The sequence below is a fragment of the Pseudorca crassidens genome, chromosome 13 (genome assembly GCF_039906515.1).
Source record: "Pseudorca crassidens isolate mPseCra1 chromosome 13, mPseCra1.hap1, whole genome shotgun sequence".
NCBI lineage: Eukaryota > Metazoa > Chordata > Mammalia > Artiodactyla > Delphinidae > Pseudorca > Pseudorca crassidens.
The window spans coordinates 7,721,639-7,736,727 of NC_090308.1; the positions used below are offsets into that span (position 1 = coordinate 7,721,639).

Genomic DNA, 15,089 nt, shown 5'->3' on the forward strand with positions numbered 1-15,089 from the left:
TGTTTTTCTTTTACCAGATAAGTTTACAGACGATTAAATGATACTATGAATGGTTCCAGGGTCCATTCCTACTAAGGAGCTAGATTTGCATCTGAAACTTACTAATGATCTGCTGGGAGAGCCCATTTTAAATAAAATTTAAATAACCACTGGCATGCACCCGACCTGCATTCTTATTTAATTCCTCCAAGAATTTGAGGAGAATAGTAAAGGAAGACTCCCCACTACCAAACCACGCTGTTTATTTAAACACAACGGCCTTGCCATCAGGACCGCTAAGCCCTACGGTTTCCAGCCACCAGCAGGATGAGGATGACTTTCTGTAATCTCTCCATCAATCTCATCCCTGAAAGTTTCCTGGCTCTCCAGGCTCCAGCACATCCCCCAGCACACCCTTTACGTGGCCTGGCGGTATGTGGATTCTGCACCAGCTGAAGGCAAAAAGTGGACCCTCCCAGTGAAACCCAGCTCTGGCCTGAGCAGCAGGCGGCTGCCCCATCCCCCCACCGCTCTGGGACAGAAACCCGTGCTGCCTGCTCACCAAACCGGTTTATCTTTCCCTCTAGGCCCACGGCTAAACTGCACTTCCCGCCTCACTGCCTCTGAGGTTGGGCCATGCCTCTTAGTTCTGGTCCATTAAGAAAACAACTGCTGTTCCCATTCTGCAGAGTCCTTGGAAGCCATGCCCACAGACGGCAGCAACACGAGGTGGAAAATGCAAAGGTCCCCACACGACCACGTGGAGCACAGCCCCCTAAGGCCTGAACGGAATTAAAGAAAATAAGTCTTCAGCGTGATCATGAGTCACCTGAATCTGTGGACAGTTTTTACTGGCCTATGCTAACACACCGCACTCCTCCCCGCAAAACGGTCTAATGTCCTTATGTGACGGGATCACCAATGATCAGGTATCACATTACATCAAACTAGATATAAGTTATTGAAACAAATGGTAAAATATATATATTATGGACAAAAAAATAAACTTATGCACCTCTGTGTCCTGAAATGCATGAAACCCTAGATTCAGAAGCATAAATAATTCCTGTAAACCACATTTCATAATATTCCATAGCCAATCAACACCCAATTCAACATGCAAAAATACATAATTACCAGTAAACACAGAAGCCACCAAGGGGTTTTCTCTAAAAACTCTAAATTTAAATTCAAACAAGGTAATAATGGAATAGTTTTAGCATACACAGAGCATAGTACCTACAGTTGGCTCCAAATCACAGAGCTGGAAGGAGTCTTAAATATTTCATAATCCAGCTCCAGCCTGAGAGGAGGCTCAAAAACACCTAAAGTCTCTGGATCTGGTCTCCGTGTCACGATCACCATGACATGAGTCTTCAGGATTAAGGCACTGCCATTAGTTTTGTCAGGTCTGATCATGGCACTGAGGTTACGTGAAGGGACGTTCTTTCCTGCAGTCTGGGTGGAGTGTTACGATCCACTGGTGACGTGACAGAGCATATAAACGTGAGGCAAGTTTGGTGAAACATTAACAGCTGTTAAGCCTGAGTGGTGGGTGTGCAGGTTTTCACTATAATGTTCTTTCTACTTATATATTCGAAAACGTGTATGACAAAAAGGAATAAAGGAAAAACAAATGGCCTCTCCTATTTGTTTCCCGTCTCAGCCCCCTTGGGCTCTACCTTCCTGGCACGACTCCTGGATGTCCATCCCTCTTCCCTGGGAGCCCCTGACCACGGGCCCTTCTCAACATCCTCCTCGTCTGCTGGGATCTTTCTGGATCATTAGTCCATCCTCCCAACATGCCCAAATGAGATCAGCGCATTCCCAAAGATCGCGGCCAAGTCATTTATAAAAAGTGCGGACAGAACAGGGCCAAAGGAGGTAGCGACAGGACAGAGGGAGCCTCGGCCCACACAAGTCACCCACCGCAGAGCAGCCCAGCAGCAGGGGAGTCTGGGAGACCCGGCAGCCCGAGTGCCTGAGGGTCTGGGGACTTGGGATAAGAAGGAGGCTGCATTTCCCAAGGGCCTGGAGTAGAAGGGGTGGACTTTGGAGAGGGTCTCCTACGAGCCTGGAAGAGGTGAGGATGACGGAAGAAAGATGGAGAATCTGGGGAAGGCAAGGCGGGCATTCAAACCAAAGGGAGATGGATCCAAAGGCCACGTCCAAGCCAGATGCATGGCCACCCCTGCTTAGTCCCTTCACGCTGATTTCTAGATAAAGTCCAACTCCTCTGCAGGACACACAAGCTTTTCACAACGTTGCTCCACCCCCTTCTTTAGCCATGGCTTGGACACCCAGCTCTGACCTGCTCACGGCTACCCAAATTCCCGCCTCTGCATGAGCTGTTTGTTCCTCCTGCCACAAAGACCAGCCCCCATGGCCACCCGGCTTCTGCGCCCAGCTTGCCCCTAACTGTCCTGCAGGGCTCCCTCACCCAGCACCTCCTCTTAACTGCCTCGGTCCTCGGGGGCAGCCAGACCCCAGACCCCTGACCTCAGGGCCTCCCTCTGGATAAAGGCCCAGGTGACAGACCTTGCCAGGCACCCGCAGCCTGCCCGCGTCCCCTGCACTACGTCATCACCGTCCTCATCTCTCTCTCTGCTGCTGGCGTGTAAATGCCCGGGGAGCTCTCAGCCATCACGGCATCCCTAGGCTTCGCAGGGTCTGAGCAAACAGGTACTAATGTAATGTGTTCAACGCATCAACTGAGAACATGCCTCCAACGTAAGCTCAGAGCGCACGTGGCAGGGGTAGGGGGCTGACAGGCAACAGTGGGCTGAGAACAACGGTGACGATGGCCAGCGGCGCCAGGAGTCAAGGGGTGTCCTGCTGTGAGGTCTCCCTCCTGCTTCAGCCCAGGTGATTCTCTGCCGACTCTCCGGGCGGGTTACCAGCGCTCGGCGGTGGTCACCACCCCTCCTGCCTGCCTCCACCACCAGACCTGCTTCTGGAGCACGGCTCCCGTCACGCACAGCTGCCTCCCCCAGGCACTGCAGTGAGTCACGGAGGAACCTGCCCCGTGACCAGATGGTTAAGAGCTCTACCATAGAAACACACAAAACAAACAGTGAGGGGCCAGGAGACCCTCAGGGGTGGGGCAGCCGTGCGAGACTGTGCCGGCTTGCGGACGGGGCCAGACCCAGGCGGCTCCCAGACCGGAGCTCTGTGCAGGGGCTCAGCCGGCTTGCAAGGCACCTGGGGTCACGGCTTGGGGGTCCACTGACTGGACGGCTCTCTCAAGATGGTGGGATCCCATCACCTCTCAAGAGATGCAAACTGTGTTCAGAATCTCTGAGATACGGACGGCAGTGCGGCTCTGTGAAATGCCAGTGCCACTGTGATGTCGAGGTAGCTTCTCCGAGTCACTCAGAAAAACCAAACATTCCACTTAAAGTTGCCCTGGGGTCTCTCGAGATCCCCAAATCCCACCTCTACAGCAGGGCCACCATTTGCAAAAAGGGTCACCTAGAAACTCAGTTCCTAAAAGAAGAGTTGTTTAGTGACAAGCCATCAGAAGGTGGTGAGTAAACCCAGACTGCCGGCTTTGAGCGCACTCCGGGAGAGCCAGCATTCAGGACAGAGAGGCTTTCCCAGCGAGCCTGACGCTGGGCCCAGTCCCCACACAAACAGAAAACGGAAACAAGACGTGTGTGTCAGGCGTCGGCAGGGCGGGGTGGGGTACTCCTACCCGCTACGACAGAGGGGGCCTCAAAGGGGCCACGTCTGCAGGAGGACGTCTGAGCACCCCACTCAGCGCTCCACGTTTCCACGGAGCCCGCCCACCCGCGCAGGGACGCGGCTGACCCAGGGCGCACTCACCCGCGGTCTGATTGCACGCGAAGTTGATGACGCTCATCCGCTGGAAGCCGGAGCTGCACGTGTCGCCCCCGAAATATACCAAGGTGAGGTCTCCGTCTGAGTACCTAGGTTTTTGTGATACACACACGCACGTGTTTGGTAGAACCAAGAAAGAAACTTGAATCCTTAAACATTTCTACAGTGAGCCTTCGCATACCATCCACAGAGCAGCAGCGACACAAAACAGCGAGCCCTCTCGCAGGCTGGGGAAGAACCGTCTACAGGAGAGGAGTTCCAAATGGACGGGCTTCTCGTCCTCTCACTTCAAAGTAATAACTGGCTGGGAAAAGGCACTGAAGGTTTTGCTAGGACCATGAGGCCTCTTCTGCTCTCATTTTCGGATTTGGTACAAGATAAGTAACGCCCAAGAAGACACAGCTTTTCCAGCAGCTGCCATGAAGTCTGACCTGAGGGATCCTGGTCCCTCAGGTCAGAGAAACTACATTCTGATAAAGCTTTTGTGAAGGTAGCTACCGAGGGAAGGGTCACGAGAATTGTGATGAATGCGTTTTCCTAGTTGTTCAACGCTTGTGTGTGATGCCAATGGTGTTTCAGATTCTCAAACCACCAGAGAAAAATCAAAACTCCTCAGAAACGTAAATTGTAACATACAAAAGCCATATCAACTAATGAAATAGCTTTCCTACAGTACGGTTCCCTGCAAACAACAGATTATAAAGCGAAACCACATTAACAGAAGCATTCTTACTGTAAAGCCAGGAAAAGCATCCACTGGTCAGGGACAAACGGCACCTGCCTGACTCATGCAGGAAAATCATGCCAGCTTAACTGATTTCCCTGTGCTCTGCGGAAGGTGGAAGGAGGAGGAAGGCGGGGGAGTATGTTACGTTCCACAGGAACACGCGCGATGCACCGGAAGTTACGTGGAGGCCGTACGCACCGAAGGGTTTGGCCCTGGAGCTTCCCTGCCACTTTGACTTGAGTGGAATCTGACTTCTTCACTTGGCAAACTGCAGCATCCTTCTTGTCACAGATGTGTGCTTCAGTTCCTCCACAGACATTCAAATAAAAAACATATTCCTCCCCCTCTGCGGTATAGTACGAGGAGTTTGAAGCTAAGGAAAAGGGAATAAACAAGAAGAGGCCCTGTTACGCACACAGGTGTGGGTGGCAAAGTGACAGCATCAAACTCGAAACGCCCACCCCAGGGCAGGGGGAGCTCGGCCCCTGGGCTCTCATTCCCTCTCCCACTTCCCGGCCCCCAGGCACCCACTCACCTCCGAGCTGGCTGAGCGGCTGGAGGTCAATGGCGACGTCGTGCTGCTCGCTGCTCAGAGAGCAGTTCCCACTTTCCAGGTAATCCCTGTGGCAGGCGTACTCAGTGATCCACTCGATTTCAAAGCGGCAGTGGGATTTCGCCGTGAGCTTGGGAAGGGTACCCTATCGTGGACGGGGTGAAAGGAATCAAATTAATTCTTTTCATGAAGCTTAAATGCAGATGTTTCTGTGCTGCTGAAAAGCCAAAGGTATGTTACTGGGGTTTGACATTTTTCTGTTCTTTTGTCTGCCTTACAACGACTGCATTTCCTTGAAATCCTTCCAGTCCCTTCCAGAGTCACGCGCAAGCGTCGGCCTGTGAGCCCGCCCTGAACGCGGTATCACCCACCCACCACGCCCCTGGCAAGCAGTCATGACGTGTGAAGGGCCTGTGGTCCGTGCACTCCTTTCAATAACAGGTGCCGCTGAGCCTGTGCCAGATGGACCCCCCCCCCCGCCCCTGCCCGCTGGGTGGACATCACTGAGCCTGCATGCATCTGGGGAGATGGTCCCTAACCCCTTTCCACGGGAACGTCCATGGCTCTAGGGCACACTTCACCTGTATTCACATCTGTTCCTGCCCCTGGGTGAAGCCAGGGTATCGCCCACCACACACCCGGCTTCTGGGAAGGATGCCACGAAGTCACTGTTCACCGGGGGGCGGTGTCATCTTTCTAACCTTCCCTGGGAGAAACGTCTCCCTGGCCTTAGCATCAGGAGTAGCTGTGCTGATTCCAGGCCCCTCACTCTGCAAGCGTCTAAGCACCTGCTACGTGCCAGGCACGGGACTAAGCGCCGGGTTTCCCGTCACATGATTAGTGAGGTGCGGAGCTGCAGTCCAGCCCCGACTACTGACTCAGAATCTACGCGTTAAGCCCTTGGCTCAGAGCAGTCAGACATACATACAGCGATGTGGACCAAGTGCTGAGTGAGAGAAGCTGGACACCACGTGCTGTGCGATTCCACTTGTGTGGGATGTCAGGAAAGGCGAGACAGAAAGGTGGTCCCCAGCTGCCGGGGCTGGGGGAGCAGGGGAGTGATGGCAACTGGGCAGCAGGCTTCTCTGGGGTAATGGAAAAGTTCTAACACGGACCGTGGCGCTGACTGTGCAATTTTGTTAGTACACTACTAACCGTTAAATTGTACTTAAAACAGGTGTATTTTTATAGTACATAAATTCAATAAAACTCTTCTAAAAAGATCTGTGTGGCAAGGTGAATGTTTACTCAAGTTCCGGCTCCTAGAAGCATTCAATGAGCCAGTGGAAATTCTTCAGTAAACCTTCAAGTATTAAGGGGTCCAAGCCCACGTCACCCGAGTTCTACCCAGGGAACAGTCAGGCTGGAAACAGAACCCTCAGCTCCACTGATAGCCCACCAGCCCAACGGCCTCACATCCCATGGAGAACAGAGGGGAACTCTCCATTCTCTCCCTCGTGATAGTGTGAAATGATTTCTCACTGAATGCAGCACAAGTAAGAAAGGGAAACACTGAAACCACTGCCGGCTTAGAACATCTCATCAGGCTCAAAAGATTTTGATTCACATCTGTAGGATGGATAGTATAAATAAACAGTCCTCAATATCACGTTCAGGACTAACGCTGATTACTGGTCAGTCAGGTCTCTGCTGAGCGGACATCACGCGACCCTAGAAGTCTGGGGACAACGAATGGAAAGCTGGCTGGACTGCACTTCTGTCTCCATACACGCCCCCCTACACACACACACACACAGACACACACACGCACACGCACACAACAGGCCAGTTGCCTGCCAGAAACCAGAGCAAATTCCATGTTTGTTTGGGGGGAGGGGAGGACATTCTTTGGCAAAAGAATTCAGTTCCTCCTACTTCATTCTACAAGGAGAAGGCAGAAATAAATTGGAGGAAAGCCCTACCCTTCCTTCCTCCCTGGGGATGTCTCCCCTCATCTGCACCGCATCTGCAAAGACACTTAAGCAGCAGTGGACCGGTGAGACACCACTGGGCACGGGGCCCAAGGACACCCCAGACGCAGGCCCTACCCTCAAGGAGTTTACAACCGCACTCGAATTGAGTAAACAGCCAGAGGACAGGGTGGTCAACTGCCTGGGAAAGTGGGGGGGGGCAGGGCGGAGGCGGGCAGGCGACGGGGTGACACGCTCCACTCTGAGTTGGCAGGAACCTCCCCCCTTCTGGCTCTAATTCTCCTACACTGGTACCCACCCCCGGAACCTCAGCCGCTGGCCCGAGCCATTTCTGCCAGGTCTACATGCCATCTGTACTACTCCCTTCTCACTATGTTGCTATAAACCAATTAGCTATTTTTACCATGCCTCATCTGAAGCACTAACAGACGTGAAATCACAGGTTTAGGATGATACGTACGGTCTTTTCAAATATTCATTCCAACCAGCATAGCTCTACAATTTTTTTAAATCCGTCTATGAAACACTTAACACCGCACTCGAACCCTGAACAAAACACCATTCTCTTAGCATAGACGCCCCCCGGATCGCTGAGAAACAGCAAACAGCAAGCCAAGCACGTGCGTCCGAGTCAGTCCCGGGAAGCATGGCTGCCACCTCCACGGAGGCATCTGTCCTGCACCAGCCCCACCCTGACTTGTGCTCACGCCACTGGGGCGTCCTCTCAGACAAGCCACTCACCTCTCTGCGCTCCGACGGGCAGACGAACGTGATAGTCACTGCCGGGCTGTGACCCTCACAGAAGTCTGGGTGAGCTGCCCCTTCTTTCACATAACTCAGGACAAGCCTGGAGGACACACGTCGAGAAAAGAGGGTTAGGGTTACGAAAGTACAAATTACATTCCAATTAGTCTGCTGCCCTGAGCCGTCAGCTCAAGCGTCTGTTCTCCCTTTCCCCACGTGTGCAGAAAGGGAGACCAGAAGCTTACGCTGTGAAAGGAGCCATAGTACGAAGTCAGTTAAATTTATTTCCATTTGGGAAAAAAAAAATTTTTTTAAGTAAACTTCAATGAGTGCTTTAAAAAAATAAGTAGAACAACCAACATATAAACTTAAATACTAAGAAAAGCTGTTTGAGTACAACAAAAAAGATTATAAACAATCTAACAAAACAAAACAAACACCGCCCGGCCGGCCAATTGCATTTCAGCCCGCAAGGCTACACAACCACTTCTTCTCTAAACGACCACTTCTCAGTGCAAGCGGAAGATCTTTTTTTTTTAAGCCTGAAGACAGCCCAGCGTGCTGGCGACACGGCCTCCCGCGGCCAGGCAGAGCCTGGAACCGCCCATGGGGGTGCTGGCCTAGCTGTGGGTTGTGGCCACAGTTCCCGGTGCACCGGCCACAGGACCACCGAAAACAGATGACCTTCCTTTCCTCTGAATACACGCTCAGGCTTTCGCTCGACGCCCACACTTTCCGAATTCGTCTCTAGCCCTCCCAGTAGGGAAAGACACCCATTTATCACTTAGGACGGTGCGACAGGCTGAACTGTGTCCCCTCAAACTTCGTATGTTGAAGCCCTAACCCCCAGGACCTCAGGATGTGACCGTATTTGGAAACGGGGCCTTGGAAGAGGTGATTAAGTTGAGTTCGCTGCTGTGGGCCCTAATCGGACAGTATGGGTGTCCTTATAAGGAGAGGAGATCAGGACACAGACACACAGAGGAGAGGCTGTGAGGGGACGCAGGAGGTGGCTGTCTACGAGCCGAGAGGAAAGGTCTCAGAAGGACCCGCTGACAGCTCGGCCTCCGGAACTGAGAGGAAACAAACTTCTGCTGCTGGAGCCGCACAGTCTGCGGCACCGCCGTGGCCGCTCTGGCAAACGAATTCAGACGCACGTACAGGAACCTCCCAGACGTTTTTAAATTTAGGTTATGCCCCAGCTCTCCCTGGGGACAGAAGTGTGATCTACTGCACACGGTGACACACCACTAGTTCCAGACTAGAGCAGGTGCAGCGAGGCGTCTACCAAAGGCTCCTGGAACAGGGAGAAAATCAAAGTCCTCGATCCAAGTTCAGGATGTGGCCACGTGTGACACACTGGAGAAAAACCTCTCCCCACCGAGAGAGGTACAAACGCATGAGAAAAATGTGTGTAAACAACACAGCTTATCAGGAGAAATGAAACATTCCCACCGGGAACTAAGGAGCGCCCCCTCGTCCCAGTCGGGAAGCAAACTCTGCACCCAGAAGGGCGGTGGCAAAGCGGCCCTCCTGTCACTCGCCTCCAGGACGGTGTTTTTTAAAGAACAGATAAAACCACGGACGTAAAACCAACGTCACAGGTGACAAAGCAAGGGAGATACCCAAACACACCTTAAGGTAGGCGTGACTTCATGAAGTGGATACCCGTATGGACATGGGCTGGATCCTGATACACATTTTCCTGCCTAAGTCACCAAGCCTACGTGACTCAAGCAACGACCGCTAACTTTACAAGCCTATGCGAGGTAGTAACTCTGCAAGCCCTGCTGAAAAGGGATATTCTTGCAGCTCCCTGAAAAGCCAGGCTCTTGCTGAAGATTACACATGCCACCAGCAGACCGACCTGTCATCGCTCATGAGCTTCAGTCCCTCCTTGGGCCGGCCGACGTCGAATGCCCGGTCCCCTCTCACCAGGCAGGCGGCAGTGCCGGTGGGACAGGAACGCACCTCCGGACTCGTGGCCCGTAGCACCTCTGTAAAATGTGTGACATTGAATCAGAGAATGTGTCAAGTGTAGCAATCACACTTAACCTTAGGTCCAGGGTCCCTTGAAAAAATTATCAAATTTTTTTAAGTCTCCATAAGTGATATAAGGTAGCAGAGGTCTGGAAACCCAGAAGAGTAGGATCCCATCCCATCCCGAGACCCTGGGCAAGCCAACGACCAATCTGAAAGTGGAAAATGGGAACAGCTTTGCTGCCCTGCAGGGCAGCCGGGAAGTGAGGGTGAAACAATGTAAGATGCTCACTCTGTACCTGGTACATAAGAGGTGCCGATAAACAGGGACTAAGGTGCTACTGGTAGTTAAGGGACACAGCCCTTCTCCTAGAGCTACAGGAACCTTAGAATCACCTACAGACAAGAAAAGGCAGGGTCTCCGTGGAGTGGACTGGTGGAAGGATGAGTAGATTCATGGAAACAACCTATGGACAGTTCTGGGTTCGAATCTTAGATCCACTCCTTTCTGTCTCTATAACTTTGGTCAAACTGCAGACGGATCCAACTGTCAGGGCGCTACCTCACCAGTCCGGGGGAGGAGTAAAGAAAAGAACAAACTAGATGTGCCTGGGATAACAGCCAGACAGTACAGCCTGCCGGCAGCAATACCACAATGACTACAGCTGTGTTTCTCTTTAGGCTGCGTTACTTTTATCGTCACCTGCCACCTTACACGTTACAGGGGGTTTACTGTGCATCTTCTCCAAGAGTGCAGGAACCTCCACGTGCTCAGTGCTGCAGCTCAGCGCCTAAATTAGAGGCCACCACGTAACAGGGGCCCTAAAATAGTTCTGCCGTGGATGGGTAAATATCACCCAGCCTGGGCTCTACCTAGTTCAAGTCTTATAGCACTCATCGAGGGCAGGGTTTCCATGTCTCCTCTGCCCCGGCAGCTCTCAGCACCCCCAGTACCCAAATCAGCCAATTCTCCCCTCATCGTGAGAAGGAAGGTTTACTTGAGAATCCTGAAACCCAAAGCATCCGGCAGACAGAACATGTTGGCATGGCCAATGGTCAGAATGGACTTTGCGATGGCATCAGAATTTCCTGGGGGCAAAGGGGAAGGGTTGTGCAGAGAGCATCTTTGGGGACAAGCTTTCTTAGAGGGCCCAATCAGCGACAGGGTTATCCACAAAGGAGTACGGTGCAGGGGCAAAAATACTGAAGCCTCCAGAGAAATCCTTCACCATCCCCACCCACAACGCCCCCGGACTCAGACCTATGTCTCTGCAAACGTTGATGAACAGAGAAGTGTCCAGGTCAGAGTCGTCCACCAAATAAGCACCGCTGATCTTGATCAGTGGGTTTAAATCATGCTTCTTCAGCTCTCTGTCAAACACGTAGCACGGCACCTAGGAGAGACAGGAGAGAACACGAGTCTTTGACACACACCTTCCTGGGGGCTGGGGGCTCAGCAAAGCCTATGCCCCACATCATGGGACACCAGTCTCCACGCCGTGAGGTTCCCCGATGACAGCAAAGCCAAGGCCGACAGGGCTCCGGTTGCTTCTGCCCACCTGTTCCCTCCCAGCCGCTCCATCCCCGTCCCCCCTTGGCGTGCTGTCCTGCTGCCGCCTCTCACGCACGTCATCCCGTCCCTACACCCCCACGGCCACCATGCCGCAGCCCTGCAACCAGCGCAGACGTTCCCGCCTGCCCACCCTCACTGTCCTCTCTCCCTCTCCGTCACCCTCTGCTGGACGCAGCCACTACCCACTCTGACCTCACTACCACTCTCGGCCTTCCCCCCCGGCCTCACGCCAATGGCCTTCCCCTGCCCGAAACTCTTTCTTCACTTGGCTGCCTGGCCTCCAGGGGCTCCTGGGGTCCCTCTGCCCACAGCCTGCTTTCTCAGCCTGCTGGGAATGTGCCTCAATTTCCTTTGAACGGACCCTAAGTGCAGAGGTGTCCCACGGCTGACTTCTCGGCCGCTCATTCCCCTGGTGACCTCGTGCACGACGCATTAGGTACCCGCCACTGGCTCCCAAGTGTATGTTTCTAGCCGTGACCTCTCCCCGCAAGCCCAGACTTCACAGCCAACGCCAGCACAAAAGATGTGTTCGTGAGCAGACTCTGCAGACAGAACGCCAGGGTCCAAACTCCGGGGCTGACACTTAGTATGACCACGAGCCAATCGAGCCTCTGTGCCTCGGTTTCCCCATGTGTCAAGTGGGAATAATAACAGTAACTATCGATACTTCACAGGGTTGCTGTAAAGACTGAACGAGTTAATACACGTAATGCTCTTGGTGCAGGTGCTGGTGAGTCAATGTAAGTGTCACCTGCTGTTATTTACCATTGTCACTTAGATACACAAAAGCATCTGAATTTTAACATATTTAAAATAGGCCTTTTTTCCCCTCAAAACCTGCTCTCATCCTAGCATTCCCCACCTCAGTAACGCACAATCATTCAGCCCGTTGCTCAGGGCCAAACCATGAAGGCCATGGAGAACCCGCACGTTCCACATCCAAACCATCGGCAAGTCCTCTCAGCGCTTCAAACCCAACCCTGGATCAGCTCCTCCGTTACCACCCGTGTCCAAGCTGCCATCACCTCTCGCCTGCAACAGTCTCTTTTAACGGGACCCCTGGTTCCAGCTTCCGTGTCCCCTTCCCCCAGCCAATGTCTCCACAAGCACCAGATCAATCCTTTTACAATTCCATTGGGTCACATCACTCCCTGCTCAAAATCCACCAGCGGCCTCCCATCACACTGAGGATGAAATCTCAGCTCCTCCACGGTCTCCAACCTCGGGGACCCTCCACGCAGCCACACTGGCTTCTGGGTACAGATCAGCCCCGTGGAAGTGATGCTGCCTCTACCTGGGATGATTCCCTTAGAGCCCCACGGCTCTCTCACTGCGTCCCGGCCTCAGGTGAAGGGCCACCTGCGTAGTGGGGCCGTTTCTGACATCGCCAGCTCTCTTCTTCAGAGCACTGGTGTCTATCACCGGGCACCTCCACCTGCTAACCTGAGTGTAAGCTCCCCGAGGACAGGGCCTTTGTCACTGCTGTAGCCCTAAGCAAGGCTTAGGACAGTACCCAGAACCTAACAGGGGTCCGTTGAACACCTGCTCACTAACATGAAGAGCAGTTCCTCCTCTGGGCCTCTAGCTGGATTCTAACTTATGAGCACTCTCTAATCTCTATGAACGAATGGTCTTTTATTTTTTTTTTAAGTCAAGGAGTATATCAAATCACGTTATACACTTTAAGTATATGCAGTTTTATTTGTCAATTATACCTCAATAACGCTAGCGGGAGAAAAAGGGGTGTAGGAAGAATGTCAAGGAACCCATTACAGGTGGCAAGACCCTGTGCTTTCGAAGTTCCACCAAATTCGGAAGGCAAGGCGTCCCAGCCCAGAGATGTACCCCGAGTAAAGGCCCGGGTCGCCCAGTCTTCAGGTGAAACATCCCCATATCATTTTAATCTCCTCGGCCAAGGAGTATTCTAAAAACTCATGTTCGCTGCAATCATTTCAAAATACTTTGTTTCATCCCTTCCTATGGATAATTTTCCTTAAATTGGCTTTTAGAAAACTGAAGCTATTCACAGGCAGGTCCGTTTACAAAAGTTAATGTTTAGCTTTTAAATGTTTCTCGGAAAGATGCTATCAAACCCGCAGGAATGCGCTGACCCACTAACCCTCTTCCCCTGTCCTGTTTGCAGAGACTTCGCGGAGAGCAAACGGATGGAACCCAAGGACTTGCACCCCCTCGGAGCCTCAGGGGGGCACCTAAACTCACTTCAACCAAACCCTTAAAGCAAAGTCTCCCATTGCCTACAACGCTGGCCAGAGATGCTGACGCCAACCAAGGAGGGTGAGCATGGGCACAGAGCAGGCGAGGTCAGGAGGCCAGAACCACGCCTGGCACTACGTCCTGCAGAAAGGCAACGGAAGTGCAAGCAAGGGAGGACTGCAGACCCGGAGGAGGCTCCGGTAAAAGTAACCCGCGTCCATAATCCTGCAAATCTAGAGCTTGTCAACCCCTAGCAGGATAACACAGAAACATGAACTCAACCCAACGGGGCAGCAATTCAAGAAAGAAGACAAAGCAGCAACTCTCCAGCTACAAAATAAAGACGAGGGAGCGGGACGGCACACAGAAGGAGGGAAGATGGGGCCACACTCCTGAAACTAGCTCGATGTCACCGAAAGGCTTGAAGGCTTCCAGTGAGCCACGCCTGATGCGGACACCCGGCTCAAGGCCGTGAGCAACTTCTGGCTGTCTCCCGACTCCAGGAAGGAACAGGAGACACGCCCAGTGCAGCGCCCCCCAGAACTAGAGGGAGCATCGGAAAAACAAGCAAGGCTCCTGGGGAAAGTCCTCCCACTTCCTGCTCCCCCGAGCAGAGCAATGGAGACATTCATCAGCGCAGGAATGCAGCGGCCGGGGAAGGAGGCTGGTGCCAGCTCCCCACACTGCGCACTGAGTCACCCTTGTTAACGGTGTACGGATGTACATTAACCGTATTTATGTAACTCCGGTAAGACCACTAGCTTGCCAGTTCTGCATTCTCTGCGTGTCCCAAGAGTAGGATGGTAGGGGATGTGTGTCCACGAGCTTTTACGGAAATTACGATCTAAAACGACCCCACCAGAATCCACTGAACAAGCACTACACCGGTGGGTTTAAAAGGCACTTTTTGGAACCACCGTGTTCTTTGCTCATCACACCATTCTAAATCTGACATAGCCAAACCAACAGAAGAAATGAGGAGCCATCGATAAGGTGTGGGATCTAGGGGTTTAAGGAATGATGAGTGTTTCGACATTTCATGTAATTTTTGAAGTTCTATCATAGCCTGTAAGGTCTAATCAAATCCTACTGAAGACAGAGAAAAGGGACTATGCTTCACAGCGATCCGCTGGCGGTGACAGCGTTGCTTTTGCAGCCATCATGCTCTCTGGTTCTTCCCGTCTAATCTAGCTACACCTAAGGCAGAGCGACGCCCTCCATACCTTCGGTCTGTGAGTTCCATGAATGCAACAACCCTTTCAAAATGTAAGGAAATTCCTAATGCTTAGCCCACAACATGCCCTCGATAAATGAAAACTCCACGAATAAAGCCCGGCTGCCAACCAGGCCCAAAGAACTGATCACTGGGAACATACCAGCACTCCTCCTGCATCTTTGGATCAGCTAAACGTCACTTCTGAGAAAAACACAGACTGTATCTTCCCGTTCCCACCCCCCAAAACGACTTAGAACAGGGGTCAGCACACTTGTTCTGTAAACATGTTAGGCTTTGTGAGTGACGTAGGTCTCTGCTGTGTATTCTTCTCT

At 52.4% G+C, this 15,089-nt stretch overlaps 1 protein-coding gene across 1 annotated transcript in view; it reads right to left on the bottom strand.

The window, feature by feature from the left end:
• IGF2R (insulin like growth factor 2 receptor) overlaps positions 1–15,089 on the bottom strand; it is a 109,853-nt gene that overhangs the window by 61,321 nt on the left and 33,443 nt on the right. Inside the window, exons 5-10 of the mRNA XM_067701612.1 lie at positions 11,016–11,148; positions 9,642–9,771; positions 7,772–7,877; positions 5,082–5,244; positions 4,745–4,919; positions 3,805–3,908 (exon numbers count right to left, since the gene is read on the bottom strand). Coding sequence (XP_067557713.1) covers positions 3,805–3,908; positions 4,745–4,919; positions 5,082–5,244; positions 7,772–7,877; positions 9,642–9,771; positions 11,016–11,148 — 811 coding nt within the window. The remainder of the gene's footprint in view (positions 1–3,804; positions 3,909–4,744; positions 4,920–5,081; positions 5,245–7,771; positions 7,878–9,641; positions 9,772–11,015; positions 11,149–15,089) is intronic.